At 40.5% G+C, this 19160-nt stretch overlaps 1 protein-coding gene across 5 annotated transcripts in view; it reads left to right on the forward strand.

The window, feature by feature from the left end:
* Pi4KIIIalpha (phosphatidylinositol 4-kinase III alpha) overlaps positions 1-19160 on the forward strand; it is a 195716-nt gene that overhangs the window by 86784 nt on the left and 89772 nt on the right. For all 5 annotated transcript variants that reach the window (XM_067114211.1, XM_067114214.1, XM_067114213.1 and 2 more), the window contains 4 exons: positions 169-270; positions 664-837; positions 1853-2018; positions 13689-13889. In XM_067114211.1, coding sequence (XP_066970312.1) covers positions 169-270; positions 664-837; positions 1853-2018; positions 13689-13889 — 643 coding nt within the window. The remainder of the gene's footprint in view (positions 1-168; positions 271-663; positions 838-1852; positions 2019-13688; positions 13890-19160) is intronic.

The following is a 19160-nucleotide window of genomic DNA, read 5'->3' on the forward strand; positions in this document are numbered from 1 at the left end:
TAATAAGTAACTAAACCAAGAGTTAAACCTTTGCCTGTCTTGAAGTTAATGAAATTATTATTATTATTATTATTATTATTATTATTATTATTATTATTATTATTATTATTATTATTATTATTATTATTATTCAGTCTAGTAAATAATGCAAAATATTTTCTTTAACAGGGTGAAAAGTTCTCCAGAAGCATATTTCAACCCCATGTTTGAATATCTCTTAGACCCTGCCATTCAGAATGATAAATATGAAATGTGGACTTGTATAAATAGGTAAGTAGCAAATGTAATAGATTTGTGAATGAATGTCAGTAAACTTATGCAAAGCATGATTGGTTTAGTGCAGTAGTTAATTTACAGTGAAGGAAATCTAGCATTTTGAATTGTACACAGTATTTGCTAAGTATGACTCATTCAGAAAACTGATATAACTTTTGGAGTAGAATATCAGTTTTTAAAGTAAAAATTTGTAAGTTGTATTAAACCTATCACAAAATTATATATTATTTGCTTCAAAGATATGATGGTTAATTTTAGTCTCAAGTCCAATTCTTTTATTATGAATTCTGTCACATGTTATATTCATAATTCATGTACCTTTTAATGGAAATGCCAAGAGGCATTTAGTTTGACAAATGTAACACCTTGATGTATTTTTTTCTATAGAGTTAGTGAGAAGGTGTTCAGCATATTCTTGGAACGAGTAAGCAACCAGCCACGTGATGAACGGCTTGTAAAACTACTTGTTCTTCATGCTCAGTTCCTGTTAACTCATTTCAACCATACTCAGGTCAAGATCAGACGTGTAGCAGATAAGTTGCTCTCCAAACTTGTCGACAGGTGAGCCATGAATTTAAACCAGTTTAGTGTATTTGCATGTTACAGTGGATACCTCATGTGTGGACTTTCTAAATCTAGTCTACCATGAAAATTGTGCCTCTTAACTTTGGTAGGTACTTGGTGCAGTAACTACAGACTATCTGTCTGGCAATATCAGTCTGTATGGCAAGTGTGATCAGATAACTTCAACAGAAAGAGCGAGGTTGAAATTTTGACTGAAACAATCCTAAAATATTTTCAGATTCACCTGTTTAATGACATGCACCTTGCCACTACCACAGTTATGGCGCACAGGGCTTAGCTGTCAGAGCCCTCTCTCAATGGATTTGGCATAGTCTTCAATGCCAAAGTCTTTAGGTCCATTCTCTGATCCTTGACACCTCAAAGACCTGCTCATTAAGGGATCCTATTCTCTTGTCATTGACTAAGGTTCTTTAAGGTTGACTTTAGATGTCTCATAAGTTCAGTGGTCCCAATATGACCAGAACTCAGATGCTCTAAAAGGTGATCATTCCTGGTCAAGAATGAGGACCTGTTGAAGCGGAAATCCCTATTGTCTTGTAGGAGCTTAATATTACAGATAAGAGATTATGCGCAGTTTGTCACTTGAAATTTAATTCGATGTCACAGCTTTCTTCCCAGATGGTCCTTCTTTCATACACTCTACCACTAATAAGCCATTCTCACTGCAAGGGATGAGTGTTATCTTAGCGTCCATAATTAAATTGGCAGATCCCCACTCCATCCGTAAGTTGCAAGATGTTCAGAAGTTGGGCACCTCATAGGTTTCATTTAGAAATGTTTCATCAAAGAAGTTTCCAATTTTATGCTGTGGTCATTAGAGACATATTTAAGTGCATGGTGAGTCAGTAAGTAGTAGGATAAATTCCGGCTCCATAAGTCACTAGCAGTGCATACCATGATTATTTACTTAGTCATTTTGTGCAGACTCACCTCTGTTTTTTATACATGTTGATGCAATGTAATTTTTTTCTCTTTTTTACTTCCCTGTCAGGTTCCCATTACTACTGTGGAATGGAAATGTGTTACGGACAATTTTGGACATCCTTCAAGTTCTTGGTTACTCACTCCAGTTAGATCCAAATGATGCTAACCCAACAATTCCTATTCCAAATACTCCATTCTCTATTACACTAATGGACACTCTTGATGCCAGAGAGGTAAGATTAATTTTTTTTTATAACAATTTTTTCAGTGTAGTCGCTTGTGTCGTCCTCAAGGAGTTACCTTCCATGGTCTACCAGAGCTCCATGGTGACCAAACTAATATCAAAGAATTCTCTTCTAGTTGGTCTTTTTGGCCAGGTTTGGCCAGGTATTGTGTCGTAATGATTAACATTATAACATGATGGAGTATATAATGGACTCAAAGATAAGAGGACACTTTCCTTTATCATCAGCAAAGCTGAACCCAGTTTTTCCAACATCAAAAGAACCTGCAAGAAAAAGAAGTGACTATTGCGCATACACATCCGCCCTCTTGTTTACAACTGGACTGTTAAAAGACCAAGGAGCCATTACTCTCTGTTTGGTCTGTAGTGAACTGTTTGCATTGTTACCAGCACTCCGAAAAAAGATTTTTTCTCTGTTTTCATTATCGAGTATCATGGAAACATCAAAAATAGCAAGATAAGTGCTCAGTATTAACTTCCAGTTAAAAGTTTTAGTTTTAAACTTTTTGAATTTATAATTTGTGTGTTAAAGCTGGAACCCGGCTCATTGATTGCTAGCCTACCTAGTTTCGTATAGCATTGATTGCTACCTAGTTTCGTAAAACAGAAATTGTTTTAAATTCTAACTAAATGCTTTAACTAAAAGAAATGTTCCACAACTTATTATTAATATAGAAAATCCTTTCAGATTATACGATGTCTACAATACTCTAGGCAGTAAGTGAGAATAACTCAGACTAGATTAATAGTGGATGATGTTTGTAGCCTATGTCCTTGGATTACGTTTCCTAAGTGCCTAGCTTAGACCGAGGACCCTACGATCAGATAATAACAATATCTGGGCAAAGTAAATCAATAGCATAACAATAAGGCTACATATTGGTTTAAATTTTTTCCCTTTTATATAAGCCTGTGCACTTAAGCATGATCTAAATAATCCAGGACTAGCCTAGGCATTACCTTATATCAAGTTAAGTGATAACTTTTCATGAAGCATCCCGTTTTTGGACTAAATTGTTAGCCTAGACCATGTAACCTACGACTAGATGAAATAGTACAATAATTAGGACTAGATGAAATCGTAATCTGTGCTGGATGAGATGGTAACCTAGCCTTAAGGCTACATACTAAGGTAGGCTAATTGTGTTGTATGTAACCCATACACTTAAGTGTGAATTAAATAATCCAGATTAGGCAGTAGCCTAGAGTAGAGTAAGTTATAGTCTGGCTATAAGGTTCATATTAGTGAGTTACTGTTTTATATAGTAGACCAAATAGCCTAGTATTGGATATAAACAACAACCTGGGTTAGACGAAAAATAGTTGACTAACTATAAGGTTACATATTAGGAAGTTTTCTGTTTTTATATAGCCTAGCCTATACATTTAAGAGTGATCTATAATAATCTGGATTAGGCAATACCCTATACTAGGTTCAGAAAGAACAAATAAGCCTAGGATTTTACATAAACAGTATCCGTAGCTTCAATAAAATAACCTAGTTTTTTACGACTTGGTAGCATATCTGTAAGGTTTCATGCTAGTAGGGTCTTATGTAGCTTATATCCTTAAAGGTGATATAAACCTAGAACAGGCAGTAGCCTAACCATATTAAGTAGGAACCCCCTGTTAAGAAATATCCTACTACTAGCCTAAAACAGTGATGGCCGAATATCAGATGAAAGGGTAGTCTCGGCCACATAAAAGAGAAAAACAGATTTTAAGAGAATTATTTTCTGTATAGTTTATATCTTTAAGTTGTAAATAAGCCTAGAATAGGTTAAGCAAGAACCTTCTAAGAGATCCTCTATTCTTAGCTTAACTCTTAAACGCCGATCCTCTATTTACAAAAGTGTCTGCCGTATGCCAGCGGGGTTTGAGAGTTAGCGCCAAAGCAGAAAGAAAGTTTTTTTCAAAAAATCACAGCACGCTTAGTTTTTAAGATTAAGAGTTCATTTTTGGCTCCTTTTTTTCTCATTGCCTGACGTTTAGTATGCAACCATCAGAAATGAAAAAATTATCATTATCATATATAAATATTGGAATATATGACATAAAAAAATTTCATATATAATTGTATACAAATCGCGCTGTGAGCAAAACGGTTAAAGCTAATGAGTTATTTTTTTTTCGTTGTATTGTACACTAAATTGCGATGATTTTGGTATATAACAAATTGTAAAATGATCAAAGCACCACAGAGAAAATATTATCACAAAAATGATTATGAATTGTGAACCCACGGACGAAAAAAAATTTTTTAAAAAATTCACCATAAATTGAAATATTAAAGTAGAGACTTCCCATTTGTTGCAAAATGAAGGTAAATGTTTGAATATTACTAGAATGTAAGAGTTTTAGCTTTAATTGCAATTTTGACCATTTCGGTCGAAATCAAAGTTGACCAAAGGTTGAAATTTTGGCACTTATCGTGATTTATATGAAAATATTTCAAAACTGATAAAAGCTACAACCATGAGCTATTTTTTTTGTATTCTACATGAAATTTCACACATTATCATATGTAAAACTTTATGTAACGGCTAATATAAAATGGTGCAAAAATTACGACAAAGTGACTAAAGAATTTCTGAGATTTTCAGCAGAGTTAGCGCGTGCGGATGTAAGAAAAAAGTTTTTTTAAAAATTCACCATAAATCGAAATATTGTGCTAGAGACTTCCAATTTCTTGCAAAATGAAGGTAAATGATTGAATATTACTAGAATGTAAGAGTTTTAGCTTACAATTGCAAACCATTTCGGACGAAGTCAAAGTTGACAGAGGGTTGAAATTTTGGCACTTATCGTGATTTATATGAAAATATGTCAAAACTGTTAAAAGCTACAACCATGAGTTATTTTTTGTTGTATTCTACATGAAATTTTGCACATTTTGATATATAAAACTTTATGTAACAGCTAATAGAAAACTGTTAAAAAATTACGACAAAGTGACTAAAGAATTTCTGAGATTGTAAGAGCCTTGCCGTCTCTTCCAAACATTTTGTCGTCCATCGGAGTGTTTTAGATGTTTGGCGCCCTTCACAAACAGAAACATACACACAGTTTGATACAGAAGATTCATTGGAACATTATGAGTACATGATTAGAATGCTTGCATGGCAATGCAAGTAGTGGTGATTGTACATTTCAGGACAGCAATGGTTAGGGAGAAACAGACGGAAATATTGTATGGTTGAAGTCGCGTTCCTTTAGAGAAAGAAAAAGATGCTCTTGTTGTCTTGTTCCAATGGACGAGAACACATAACACACACGTGTTTGGAAGAGAAGGCTCTTACAAGATTTTCAGCAGAGTTGTATTTTTAAGGAAAAATTTTTTTCAAAAATTCACCATAAATCGAAATATTGTGCTAGAGACTTCTCGTTTGTTGTAAAATGAAGGTAAATGATTGAATATTACTAGAATGTAAGAGTTTTAGCTTAATTGCATTTTTCGACCATTTCGTCGAAATCAAATTTGACCAAGGTTGAAATTTTGGCACTTACCGTGATTTATATGAAAATATGTCAAAACTGATAAAAGCTACAACCATGAGTTATTTTTTGTTGTATTTACATGAAATTGCGCACATTTTCATATATAAAACTTTATGTAACGGATAATAGAAAACAGTGCAAAATTACGAGAAAGTGACTAAAGAATTTTCAGCAGAGTTAGTACAATGTAAGGAAAAGTTTTTTTCAGAAATTCACCATAAATTGAAGTATTGTGCTAGAGCCTTCTTCTTGTTGCAAAATGAAGGTAATTGGTTGAAAATTACTAGAATATAAGAGTTTTAGCTTACAATTGCATTTTTCGACCATTTGTTTTGAAAAAGTTCAAGGTTGAAATTTTTGGCACTTATCGTGATTTATATGAAAGTATGTCAAAATTGATAAAGCTACAACCATGAGTTATTTTTTGTTGTATTCTACATGAAATTGCACACATTTTGATATATAAAACTTTATGTAATGGCTAATAGAAAACAGTGCAGAAATTCGACAACGTGATTTAAAGAATTTCTGAGATTTTCAGCAGAGTTAGCTGATGCTTTCTTTTGGGATAAGAAAGAAAGCATGCGCAGCTGGGTCACACTTGTAAACAAAACAACAGCATTCAGAACTCCCAGCATCCTCAAGGGCGTGATTTAAAATTTTTCACAAAGAGGCCTATAAGTATTGTTCCAGAATATTTAAAAAAACTTTTGTAGTCGATGTATTTTATGTTTGGGCCGACAGACAACTTTTGTCGATGTAAAAACATCAGTCCCAATAAAGGGTTAACGTAGATTATACTAGAAGCATTACCCTAAGCTGTATAAAACAGTAGTCTGGGTTAGTTAAACAAACTAGTTCATAGCAGTTAGTCTGAATGGCATGAAAATCGGAACTAAAAATTTCACTTGGCCATTGCAAAAGGACTAACAGTGTATAAGTAATACAGCCATATACAGGTATGAAAACTAACCTAAACCTTAGAGGGCTTAGCATAGATATTTAATTAAATGTATTACAACTGAACACTTGTAATCAAGTTAACCTGTAATATGGAAACTATATGAGGAACTACAGAAGTGTCCCTCACTTAAAAACAATTAATACTAACTAGCTTCTAATAACAACTTGCTTTATATCACTACAGGGCCGCCATTAGGCAGGATCCTCAGTTCAAGTGTTCCGTAGCAAATTGCTCGGTTCACTTTTGCCATGAGCATAGTCCTTGTAAAAAACAAGGAAAATTTGCTTGGTCGCCAGATGTGGGCGAGATTTGTATTATGCTCCTGGCAGCAAGTTTTAAGGACGAAACAGCTCCTTTTAAGCTGTCTCAATAGGTCCCAGGGTGAGGAAAGGGGAGATTATATCTTTCCAGCAGAACTCCGGCAGCAGATATTTAACCTTTCCTCTGAACAACATCAGTGTTTGCCAAAGTCCAGTAACATCAGTCCCCAATACCTCCCAGGTTAACCCCTTGGAGGAAGTAGAGGAATCTTTACATGGAGTTGACATTCTTATTACAAAACATGAAGTGGACATTGCCATCGAAATGGCCCTGCTGAACCCAGAAGGCTCAGGACGCAAATTTTAGCTAGCCATGGGAGAAACCTTCCAGAAGGAATTCTATTCCTTATGCAGCTATTGTTGCTGAATAGGATCTTTCCCCCAAAAGGGATACTGGGATCTACCTAACTCAGTCTGCCCCTTGATTAACAGGCAGTTACAGTTCAGTTGCTGAAGCTCAGTTAGATTGTGCAAGCTCCCCCAAAAGGGATACACAATTTGTGGCAAGCTCCCCCAAAAGGGATACACAGTTTGTGGCAAGCTCCCCCCAAAAGGGATACACAGTTTGTGGCATTTGGTCAGTTTCGTAAGGAAATTGAGTTCCACCAAAGATGCCCTTGCCACAGAACGGCAATATATAAGGGACACGAAGCATGATTCTGAAAAGGAAAGTAAATCAGTCATGTACACACCAAAGTGTAAAAGTACCATCCTGTAACCGAAAAGTGAGTGTAGTTACAAATGTTGCCCAAACAAGGTCTGATGTTAGAATTCCGACTAGAAACAATAAATGGGTCAGTTCGGAATACAGAACTTCAGATCAAAATATAATAGGGGCTCCAATACTCACCCCTGATGATACTGATAATCCTTGGCAAGACACCTCAATGTGCACTTTCTCTCCCGATGGCAAGTAGATAATTAATGAGAGAAAAACTATAATCGAAGTTGTAAATGTAGAATTTACAAACGGCAGCATTCCCTAATACAGAATGGCACCTGGTACTATCTTCTCCAGACATGGAGAAACCACTAACAGAAATGGTTTTCTTACCTGTGCCTATAGCATTAAAAGCTATAGAAATAGCCCTTTACCAGGTCAGTGAAAAATGGATCTCTACTTCCATTTTGAATAAGACCCAAGTTGCTCACCAAGTAGCCCCAGCCTTCTGTCCCTTCACTTTCAAAAATATTAACCATGTGAAGACAGATTTTCAGAATTGGTAGTGACTAAAAACAAGAGACAATGGCAAAATTAAAACCATCTGCCACAGTCATCCTAGTTTTGGGAAATTCCACAAAGGAATGGGCAATGCTGCAACTCCCTTTTGAAAGGAAAAAGCTCCTTTAGATATAGCTGCTGAGCAGTTTGGGACCCCTATGAGAAGACTCTCAGAGGGGACAGCCTCTTCAGAATTTTATGCTCGGCTCTGACTCATTAGCATCTTGCTGGAAGTTGCCACCCAAAGGTTTCAAGAAGATCCCAGGATAATTTTTGCTGTTGAGGCCAGAAGTCTCATGAGAACCTGATGGGAAGCACTCTTTGACTTCCTAGAATGGTGCATAAAAGTGCGAATGGAAGCATTGGAGAGCTCCATCAAATCATTCTCCAGTGTCACTGCATTATTACATTCTAACCCCTTCTGTGAGGACCAGTTTGAGGAGTCTGTTGTGGCTCAATTCAGCGAGCATGCCCACCAACAGAATTGTACAGTGTACGCTGTTCTGGGGAAAGGGGAATTCAGGAAACAAAGAACCCAGAATTTCCCTTTACCCAACCCCAAAAAAGGCTCACTTTGATAAAAAAATCATATAAGCCTTCAGTCACCCCCAAAAATTTTTCCTCAGTAGTCAGAAGGGACAATTCCCTACGAAGGGACTACAGCAACTTCAAGGACATCCTTTTTCATAAGAATCAAAAACCATCTTATAGGGGGGGGCAAAAGGAAAAACAACACCTAGAAGGTCTATCAAAGGCGCAGGCAGAGGAGGAAGCAGATCCCAAGAGGAATTACATTGGTTGGGGGTTGGGTTCGATAACATCACAGATAATGGAAGTTTTCTCTGTGGGGGGACAGCAATATTTATATGTACAGAAAGGCCCTGTTAATGGGGCCCATAGAGAAACATACGTGTATTTGCCACCAAGTGTGTCTCTTCAGTGTCCTCAAAAAGGATTCCTCCAAAAGAAGAGTGATCCTCAACCAATCAACATTGAACAAGAACATTGTTTGCCAAAAGTTTTGGATAATTACCTTTGCCTAAATACATGGAATCATTCCAAAAATGGACTCACACAGTTTGTACAGATCTGAAAGATGCACACTGGCACATTCCTATAGCCGTTCCCTTCTGCCTCTTCCTAAGGTTCCGGATAGGAAAAGATACGTACAGATTCAAAGTCATGCCCTTTGGGGTAAACATTGCCTAAAGAATATTTTACAAAATTAGCAACAGTATTCGTTCGAGAACTCAAACGAAAAGATCTGGGGGCCCACAAGGAAAGAGTGCTTGAAAAACCTAAGAGCAATGGTCAACAGACTACAGTACAGTCAAAAGGTTTTATAATAAATTTGAAAACATCCTGCCTCACGCCCAGCAGACACTTTCAGTGGCTGGGACTGTGTTGGGATACTCTTCACGGCCTGTTGTCTCTCCCCATTAACTCAAAACAGAATAAGGCAAGTCCTCAAAAGGTTCCTTGCACAGCCCAGAGTTTCCAGACGGCAAACAGAATGTATGATGCACCTGCTGCAGTTCTCATCAGTAATAGATCCAATACATAGATTGCAACTAAAAATGTGAACAAATTCTGGCTATCACATGCAAGAAAAAAGATGAGACTGACATCATCAAAGGATTAAAAGAGTTGGGGAGATACTTCAGCCTTGGATCCGGAAGGAATCTCTGGCGAAACAGGTCATCCTGACTCCTCCGTCTGTATGAGTGACAAACACACACATGCCTTGTTGACAGGTTGGGAGGACATTGGGAGGATTGTCAGGTGGCAGGGAGGTGATCAGCTACTCAGGAATTTTTATATCAATTTCCTGGAGCTGATGGCTGTCTTTTTGTCTCTCAAAAAACTCAAACCTTCAGAAGAGAGAGAACATAGCTATGATATCCTACATCAAGAGGTCAGGATCATGTTCACCTCCTCTCATGGCAATACTAGCCATCCTTAGGATGGTACCAGCAAGGAAGTGGCAAATGCCTGCAATTCACCTCACAGGGGGTCTCATTGTAATAGCAGACTTTCTATCGAGGAAAACGACAGCCTCAGCAGAGTGGATGTTGGACAACCTCTTTTCAAACAATAGCCAGCATGCTTCCACAACCAAGTGGACCTGTTCGCCACCTACTAGAATCACCAACTCCTAATATATGTTTCTCAAAACATGGACAGTCAAGCAACAGCAAGAGATGCTTTCCTAAAGACTGGAACAAGGGTTAGTTAGTTATAAATGATTTGTTTAACCAGACCTCTGAACTCTTTTAGGGTTCTTCTCGGGCTGGGAGGGGACAACGATATCTTTTTCCTCTATTGTTCCAGATTTCAAAGGTTTTGAGCAAACTTCTAACCTTCAAAGGAACAGTTTACTTAACAGTCCCAAATTTGCCAAACAGGCATTGGTTCTTATTACCTCAACAATGGACAAAAAGATCAGTTCCACTAGTGTCCGCTGTTCTATCCCAGACAGTAGGAGGGAAAGTCTCTTACGCATCTCCCTTTCTGAGCCAAGACCTTCACATATAGATTTTTTAAAAATATCTATCATGATAATTATTCACCCAACATTGCTAGGTACCTAGTGCAAAAATTACAGACATCATCTATCCAGCTATACCAGTCTGTATGGAAGATATGGCTAGGTTATGTCCACACAGAGAGCCCAGTTGAGATTTTTATAGAAACACTTTTTATTTTTCTTATATACCCTTTTGGAGACAAATGCCTTGCGTTACAACAGTGATGACATACAAGGCTGTATTAACAGAACCCTTGGTTGGTATGGATTCAGGATTAACGCCAATATAGAAGTTGTCACTTCCCTTCTGCAGTCTTTTGCTCTACAATTCAGCAGACCCAATACAACCACAACGCACATGCTACAAAAGGTGATCTTGATTGCATTAGCATCAGGAGCTCATATTAGTGAACTGAGCTCTCTTAGATGGGAACAGTGCTTCACGGCAAATAGCTGACCATCAATTATTATTGTCCCCTGGCCCACCATTCCTGGCCAAGAATATGGATCCTTTAAAAAGGAAATCCATTCTTATAAGAAAACTCAGTTTAGCAGACAAGACATTATGCCCAGTTCAAACACTTAAGGTTTACCTAGAAGTTACAGCAAACATCCCAGAAGGTCCCATTTTCCTACACCCTAGCAAAACTAACCACTCTCCCTACAAAGGCTGAGAATGATTGTCGTGTTTTTCATTAAAAAGGCAAATCCACACTTTTCATAGGTCACATGATGTTAGGAAAGTAAGTATGCCATTGGCCTTCTTCAGAAATATCTCTTTCAAAGAAGTCTCCAAATGTACAGGGTGGTCATCAGTTAAATTATTGCCACATGCTCGTACAAATTCGACCATACTGTGTATCAGTAGGTGGCATGGTTAGTCTTACCCCTAGGTGCTGCGGCAGAAAACCAGGGGTTTTATTGACGGTGAGTATGTTAACTATTGCTGGGAGAGGGGCAACAGTACTGCACCCAAACCCAGCATGCTTAGGTAAGCCACTGTAGAACTACATCCTAAAAAATCCTAAAACGTAAGTTTGTGTATAGTTTCTTGTTCCTTGATATCAAAACCTGAAGAGTATTTGGAATAAAGAATGGGACTTGAAATCTGTGGTTTGACCTTGGACCAGAAATGTTATTTCCTTTGGGGTGTTGGGATTTAAAAAAATGAGAGCTTAAGCCTTTTTTGTCACCTGTCAATTTCTTTGTAAAGCTCCTTGAGGACGAAACAAGCGACTACGCTATCAAAAAACAGGTTTTGACTTAGGAAAAACCTATTTTTGGTAGTCGCTGTTGAGTCCTCAAAACCCTCCCACTTCCCTGACGAAAAGGCATGGGATTTGGGCAGTGGATCAACCTGCATTGACCAACAGAGAGTAATGGCTCCTTGGTCTTTCAGCAGCCTAGTTGTAAACAAGAGGGTGGATGCACATGCGCAATAGTCACTTCTTTTTCTTGCAGGTTCTTTTGATGTATTAGTGAACTGATTTCTCTTAGATGGGGACGATGCTTCACGCAAATAGCTGACCATCAATTATTTTTGTCCCCTGGACCACCATTCCTGGCCAAGAATATGGATCCTTTAAAAAGGAAATCCATTCTTATAAGAAAACTCAATTTAGCAGACAAAACATTATGCCCCATTCAAGCTTTTAGTTTACCTAGAAGTCACAGCAAACATCCCAGAAGGTCCTATTTTCCTACGCCCTAGCACAAACTAACCACTCTCCCTACAAAGGCTGAGAATGATTGTAGTGTTTCTCATTAAAAAGGCAAATCCACACTCTTTTCATAGGTCACATGATGTTAGGAAAGTAAGTATGTTGTTGGCCTTCTTCAGAAATATCTCTTTCAAAGAAGTCTCCAAATGTACAGGGTGGTCATCAGTTAAATTATTGCCACATGCTCGAACAAATTTGACTATACTGTGTATCAGTAGGTGGCATGGTTAGCCTTAACCCCTAGGTGCTACGGCAGAAAACCAGGGGTCTTATTGACAGTGAGTATGCTAACTATCGCTGGGAGAGGGGCAACAGTACTGCAACCAAACCCAGCATGCTTAGGTAAGCCACTGTAGAACTACATCCTAAAACGTAAGTTTGTGTATAGTTTCCTCTTCCTTGATATCAAAACCTGAAGAGTATTTGGAATAAAAATGGGACTTGAAATCTGTGGCTTGACCTTGGCCCAGAAATATTATTTCCTTTGGGGTGTTGGGATTTAAAAAAATCACCTGTCAATTTCTTTGTAAAGCTCCTTGAGGACGAAACAAGCGACTACGCTATCCAAAAACAGGTTTTGACTTAGGAAATACCTATTTTTGGTAGTCGCTGTTGAGTCCTCAAAACCCTCCCACTTCCCTGATGAAAAGGCCTGGGGTTTGGGCAAGGGATCAACCTGCATCGACCAACAGAGAGTAATGGCTCCTTGGTCTTTTAACGGCCCAGTTGTAAACAAGAGGGTGGATGCACTTGTGCAAAAGTCACTTCTTTTTCTAGCAGGTTCTTTGATGTTGGAAAAACTGGGTTCAGCTTCGCTGAAAATAAGGGAAAGTGTCCTCTTATCTTCTTTGAGTCCATTATATACCTTATCACATGTCATAATGTTAATCATTATGACACAATACCAGCCAAAAAGACCAACTAGAAGAGAATTTTTTATATTAGTTTGGTCACCATGGGAGTTCTGCAGACTGTGGAAGGTAACTCTTGAGGACTCAACAGCTTAATTAATAGTAACAGGTTTTTCCTATGTCAAAACCTGTTTTTTTTTGTTAATACATGAATTGTATAGGGATCACATTGAAATGTACTTCTTAATATAATTGAATATCTATAAAACTCATGTACTAATGAATGATCAAAATGTCTTTAATGCTGCAACAATTAAGGTTATTTTCATTTTCTTTCTTGCAAGATTCCATCAGTTCCAGATGAGTGTAGATACCATATAAAGTACAATATATAGGACTGTACAGTGGCTGTTAGTACCTTATATTCTGAGACCTTATTAATTCTTATATTAATTGTTTTGTAAACTACTTCAAAAGTAATAGAATGATGAATAGAAAATAAGAAAAAAATGAGTCCTACAGAGCATTTTCAAATTATATTGTATTATTTTTGCAGCACACTGTCAGTGATTTTGCAGCACGTTGCCAAGGAATTCTGCAGGAAGCTATGAAATGGGCACCTGAAGCTACTCGGTCTCATCTCCAGAACTATCAGACCCATCTTGATCAAACTAACCTCTCATCTCATTCAGGTCTTGCCCTTGCAACAGAATCTGTAATGCAGTATGCTGGCCTTAGCACCTCTCACGGGTCATTGGTATGTTTTGCTCTTCAAAATTTAAAACTGTGTAGCTATAGGTATTCTTTCAACATATAACTGCCATGTCATTAGGTAATAATTTTTTCATTTGTTTATTCATTTTCAGATGATGGATTTTCTGTAATCTAAGATAGTCTTACCATAACCATTTCAGAAGCTGACAGTAATATCATAAAACTTGTCTTTAGAGAGTAATGTTCGCTAAAGGTACTGTGTGCTAGGGACAGTCAGTTATTTTTGTGGTCCACTACGCCATCTGACCACTTTTCTTGATTTTATTCTTAACCAAGTTATTGATTACTGTACAAATAAGCATTAGCATGAAAAGAAGAATAAATTGGAAATAGTCCCTTATAGGGGCTATCTCTTCCTAACTTTTATAAATACAAGTCTCGGTTGTAAGCTTAGAATAAATTTTTATTGGTACTGAAGACCAGAAGAAAGACCTCTGTAGCACCCTCGCAGCACCCCTGTGCTTTGGTTTTTGTACATGCAACTTACCCGTCAGATATATACTTAGCTATAGTCTCCGATCGCTCCCGACAGAATTTCAAACTGCTGCACACGCATTGCAGGTCAGGTGATATCATAACCGCTGGGTGGCGGGAATAGAATCCATTCCCATTTTCTAATCAGATTTTCTGTCGCTGGTTCCGCAACATCTGTTGTTGGTTCCTCCTGCTTTGATTGCCGCTGCTGAGGATCTGTTTTGGCTGATTTTGGTGACGTATTGATCTTTGGTTTGGCATACCTATTGTGGACTGTTTTTTTGATTTGTTTTTTGGATTGTTCATTAAGATGTCTACGTTAATGTTTCGCTCTGTGTTCCGTAAAGTAGGGGCAAGAGTGTAAGGTGAGGCTTTGCCGAAGCCGTAGACCTCACACTGTATGTAAGAGGTGTAGGGGAATGGGATTGTTCTTCGACAATAGGTGCAAGGGAGTGTGAGAAATTGTCTGATCAAGAATGGAAGGTTTTGACTCCTTTATTTGAAGAAGCTGCAAAGGATAGGAGTTAGGAAGGCTTCTCCAGAAGCTCGAGTAGGTCTCGCTTGCTGAGCACGTAAGTAGAGATTAACACAGTAGACTCTCCAATCCTTGGTTTCAGCCTTCTCCTTCATCGAACCTGTGGATTCGTCCTCTGAAATGGCTGGCGATGAAAGCTGAACTTCTGATGAAATCAGCAACCATGCATATGAAGGAAGGTAAGAGACAGTGATATGTGCAGTGTCCCCAGTGCAGTGGAGGGGCGGTCTGATCGGGTTCGCATTGCTCCTAGGCTCAGACCTCTTCCAAATTCCCAGGACCAGTGAGGAGGAATGTCGAAGCTTCAGGAGGGATGTAGAAAGCATCCCCAACGATCAGGCGCCCTTCTCGCAGATCCTGGGGTTGCGCCCCGGCTGCCTTGGATCGCCATAGAAAAGGCATCCGAAGAAGCAGCCGTCACTGACGCCGCCTTTCTCCGAGGCGCCGGTTGGAGTTCGCTGGAGAGTCGCCTCTGAAGAGATCCTGGAAGGCTCCTAGAGTGGACCTTTGACTCGAGCCCTGAGCGCCCCAGAGGATTCTCCCAGTCAGGAAGAGAGCTCAGATCCCCTCCTCCTCCAACAGGAGTTAAGGATTCGACGGCTAGCATCTTTGATCGCCTCCAGGAGCAGTTATCGGCACTTGTTGGATCTCTTGCAAAGGATACCTGCTCGTAGGAAGGATGACTCTTCCTATTAAGAGTTCCAGGAAGCTCTCTTCAGCTCTCTCGTCGCTCTCTCCTGCCGCTTCCTTCTACTAGCAAGTTTTCTTCGCCTCAGACGCCGCCGAGCAGGCGCTCGCCTCCAGCAGGCGCACTTCTTCCAGGCGCCGGCATCGGAGGGACGCTCCTTTCCAGGCGACTTCGCCGCACAGCAGTACTTCTCCTTTGGACAGGCGTCGCCTTCCAAGCTCCCTCCTTCCGCAGACACCGCTCCTGCCAAGCGCCTCGCTTTAGGGCCCCTCTCCTGGAAGGCTCTCATCAGTGGACAGGGACCCTCTTCTGTCAGGGCGTCGTCCGATGTCAGGCGCCATCTTCTGGTAGGCTTCTTGTTGGACAGAGCAAGCTCCATCCAGGCTCGCTTCTCCTGATAGGCGCTTCTTCTTCTTTTTGCTTCCCCTCCGCCTGCTGCTTTGGAGGAAGTATCAGAGGAGGAATCTCCTAAGGATTGGAGTTTCAGATTACAAACGCTTTGGCTTCGGGTTCGATTCAGGAGTTTGGAGATTTCTTGCCATGCTGCCCCTCCTTCTCCGGGATCTTTGTGGGACAGCACCAAGTCAGCAAGACCCTCTTCGCTCACAAGATGCTCTCACGCATTTCGATGAGGAAAGCTCAAAGGAGTCGGGAGTATGGATGCACCTAAGAAGGATGCAAGCAAGACGTGTTTTCTTTCCTTGAAACTTTTGGGAAAGTCAGAATGTGGTATGAGACCAAGGAGCCTATGGGGTTGGGGCTCTCACATCAGTTGACGAGATTTTTTTTTAATCTGGTAGACTCCTCCAGGAGACTTTTCTTTCTTTCTTCAGCGAAGGCGACTTTGGGGAATGAGCTAAATGGACCATCTCTCAAGGGTCTTTTAGAGTTGTGAGGTATTCAACTTTATGGATTGGCCTTCTTGAGTTTAATAACAGACTCGGGACCCCGAATTCCTGTTTATGGATGACTTTGTGAGTGTTTTGTCTGTTTAAGCCAAAGCCGTGAGGGACGGTTCAAGGAAGTCGCTGCCTTTATTCGGGAGCTGGTATACTCAAGAAGAGGTCAGTATTCAGCTCTTTCCTCACGAAGTCTGTGTCTCTCAGAGATCCTCTTCTGTTTGCTCCTCTTTCTCCCACCTTTTCTTCAAAATTTGTGAAGGAGATTGCCATTATCAGAAACGGCGACACAGGATCTTTTTTACCTAGTCATCGAAGAGGATCAGACCTGCTGTCCTCGCTTAAGAAGGAGAAGGCTCCCTTTCAGGAGCCCTTTCGAGGTGGTCCTTCGTCTAGATCCTCCTTCAGAAGCAAAAGACCCGAGAGAAGAGGAAGGTCTTCCTCTCGTCCGATCAAAAGGACCAAGTGAGGAACGAGTACTCCAGACGACAGTGGGTGCCAGACTGTTACACTGCCGGGTCTGGGCACAGAGGGTCGGACGACTGGTCCCTCTCCATTCTAAGAAGAGGCTACCTTATCCCCTTCAGGGAAAGTCCTCCCTTAACATCAACTCCCAGGGAGTTATCCGCCAGCTACAGGGATCCCGTCAAGAACCAGGCTCTTCTTCTAGCAGTGGAGCAAATGCTAGAAAAGGAAGCAATAGAACCGGTTCAAGAGCTCCATTCCCCAGGGTTTACAACGCTCTTTTCGGTTCCGAAACTCGGGGTTGGAGACCGTTCTGGATGTAAGCTACTGAATTTCTTCGTGATCAAGACGAAGTTCAAGATGGAAGCTACCTCTTCGGCTCCTTGCAGTTTCTTCGCCCAGGGGATTGGATGGTCTCTGGACCTGCAGGTGACGCTTACTTCCACATCTCATTCATCCTCGCCAAGAAAATTCCTGAGGTTCGTGGATTCGGGAAAAGTTTTTCAATTCAGGTCCTGTGCTTTGACTTTCGACGGCCCGGCCAAGTGTTCAATGGCATCTTAAGGAATGTGGCACGCTGGCTTCACTTAGAGGGAGTGAGGATATCACTGTATCTCTAATGCATTGGCTGATCCGAGCTCAATCAAAGGGAAAGGTTCGGGAAAATTTTGTCGATCACCCTAAATCTGACACAGTCCCTGGACTATTAGTGGCACTCCACAGAAATCCCAGGTTGTTCAAGAGCAGAGCATTGTTTACCTGGGGATTCTGATGGATTCTCGGGATTTTCTAGCCTTTCCATCCCAGGAGAGAATAGATCGCTGCATAGAAAAGCTGACAGTCTTCCTAAGGAGAGAACATTGTTCGGCGAGGGAATGGATGAGTCTGCTGGGGACCATTTCCTCGCTGACTGTCTGCCTCTTGGGAAAAAACTTCATCTGAGACCGCTTCAAGTTCACTCTAAAGGAGAGATGGGACCAGAAGTCTCAGACTTAGTAACTTGTTCCTAATTTCTGACAAGGGGGTAAAAGAGATCTCAACTGGTGGTTAGACCCGAAATTAAACAAAGGACTGTTCTTCAGTTATCGAGCCCTACCCTAGTGTTGTTTCACGCTCGGAGTCGGGATGGGGGCAACACTAGGAATGAGAGAAGTGTCAGGCACCTGGGAAGGATTCAGGTGAACTGGCACATCAACAAGAAAGAGCTGACAGCTGCAAGACGGCTCTCATCAAGTTCGAAGTGCTCCTAGTCCCAGGACAAGTAGTCCAATTGAACTTTCAGACAACACTGCCAGTTCTGGCTTATATAAGAAATAGGAGGAACACACTCTCTTCTCCCTTGCACGTAAACGGCAAAAACGTTGCTGTTATGGGCTCAGGAGAGGGGAAGATCAGACTCCTCTCACCTCAGATTTTGTACAGGAGAAAGGAATGTGAGGGCCAACCTTCTCAGCAGGAAGGATCAGGTCCTTCCCACAGAGTGGACTCTCCATTCAGAAGTCTGCCGAAAGCTGTGGAACCTGTGGGGAAGGCCGAATATCGACCTTTTTGCAACCCACTGGAATGCAAGACTGGAAAACTACTGCTCTCCCGATATCGACCGTGAGCAGTTGCAATAGACAGTCTTCCTATAATGGACAGGATTAGATCGGTGGCGCTTTTCCTCCCCATTCAAGATCCTGGGAGAAGCAGTATGAAGTTTGCATCCGCCGAAGGCGCCGTAGACTGACCCGGTAGCTCCGTTTTTGGCCAGCTCAAGATTGGTTCACAGAGGTACCGAATGGATAGTAGATTTTCCCAGATCGCCTCCACACAGGAACGCATCTTCAAACAGCCCCACTTCAACAGATTCCACAAGAATCTCTCCCCGCTTCAGTCTAACTGCCTTCAGACTATCAAGGTCTGTCAGGAGCTAAAGGGAGCCGTGACAAAGCTGCGGCATGCAAGAGCCAGGAGATCCTCAACCCTTTTCAAGGCCTACCAGTCGGGCGGAGGTCTTTGAAGATGGTGCAGACCAATAAGATATCCTCTTCAGTACCTCTTGTGACAAACATTGCTGATTTCCTTATCTTCTCCTGAGGGAACAATGCAACCCTCGCTGTATCCACAATTAAAGGATACAGAGTATGTTATCATCAAGTTTCGTATCACAGAGAGATCTGAATATTCCTGAAAACAAAGACCTCATGATCT

Source organism: Macrobrachium rosenbergii, chromosome 13 (assembly GCF_040412425.1).
Source record: "Macrobrachium rosenbergii isolate ZJJX-2024 chromosome 13, ASM4041242v1, whole genome shotgun sequence".
Lineage (NCBI taxonomy): Eukaryota > Metazoa > Arthropoda > Malacostraca > Decapoda > Palaemonidae > Macrobrachium > Macrobrachium rosenbergii.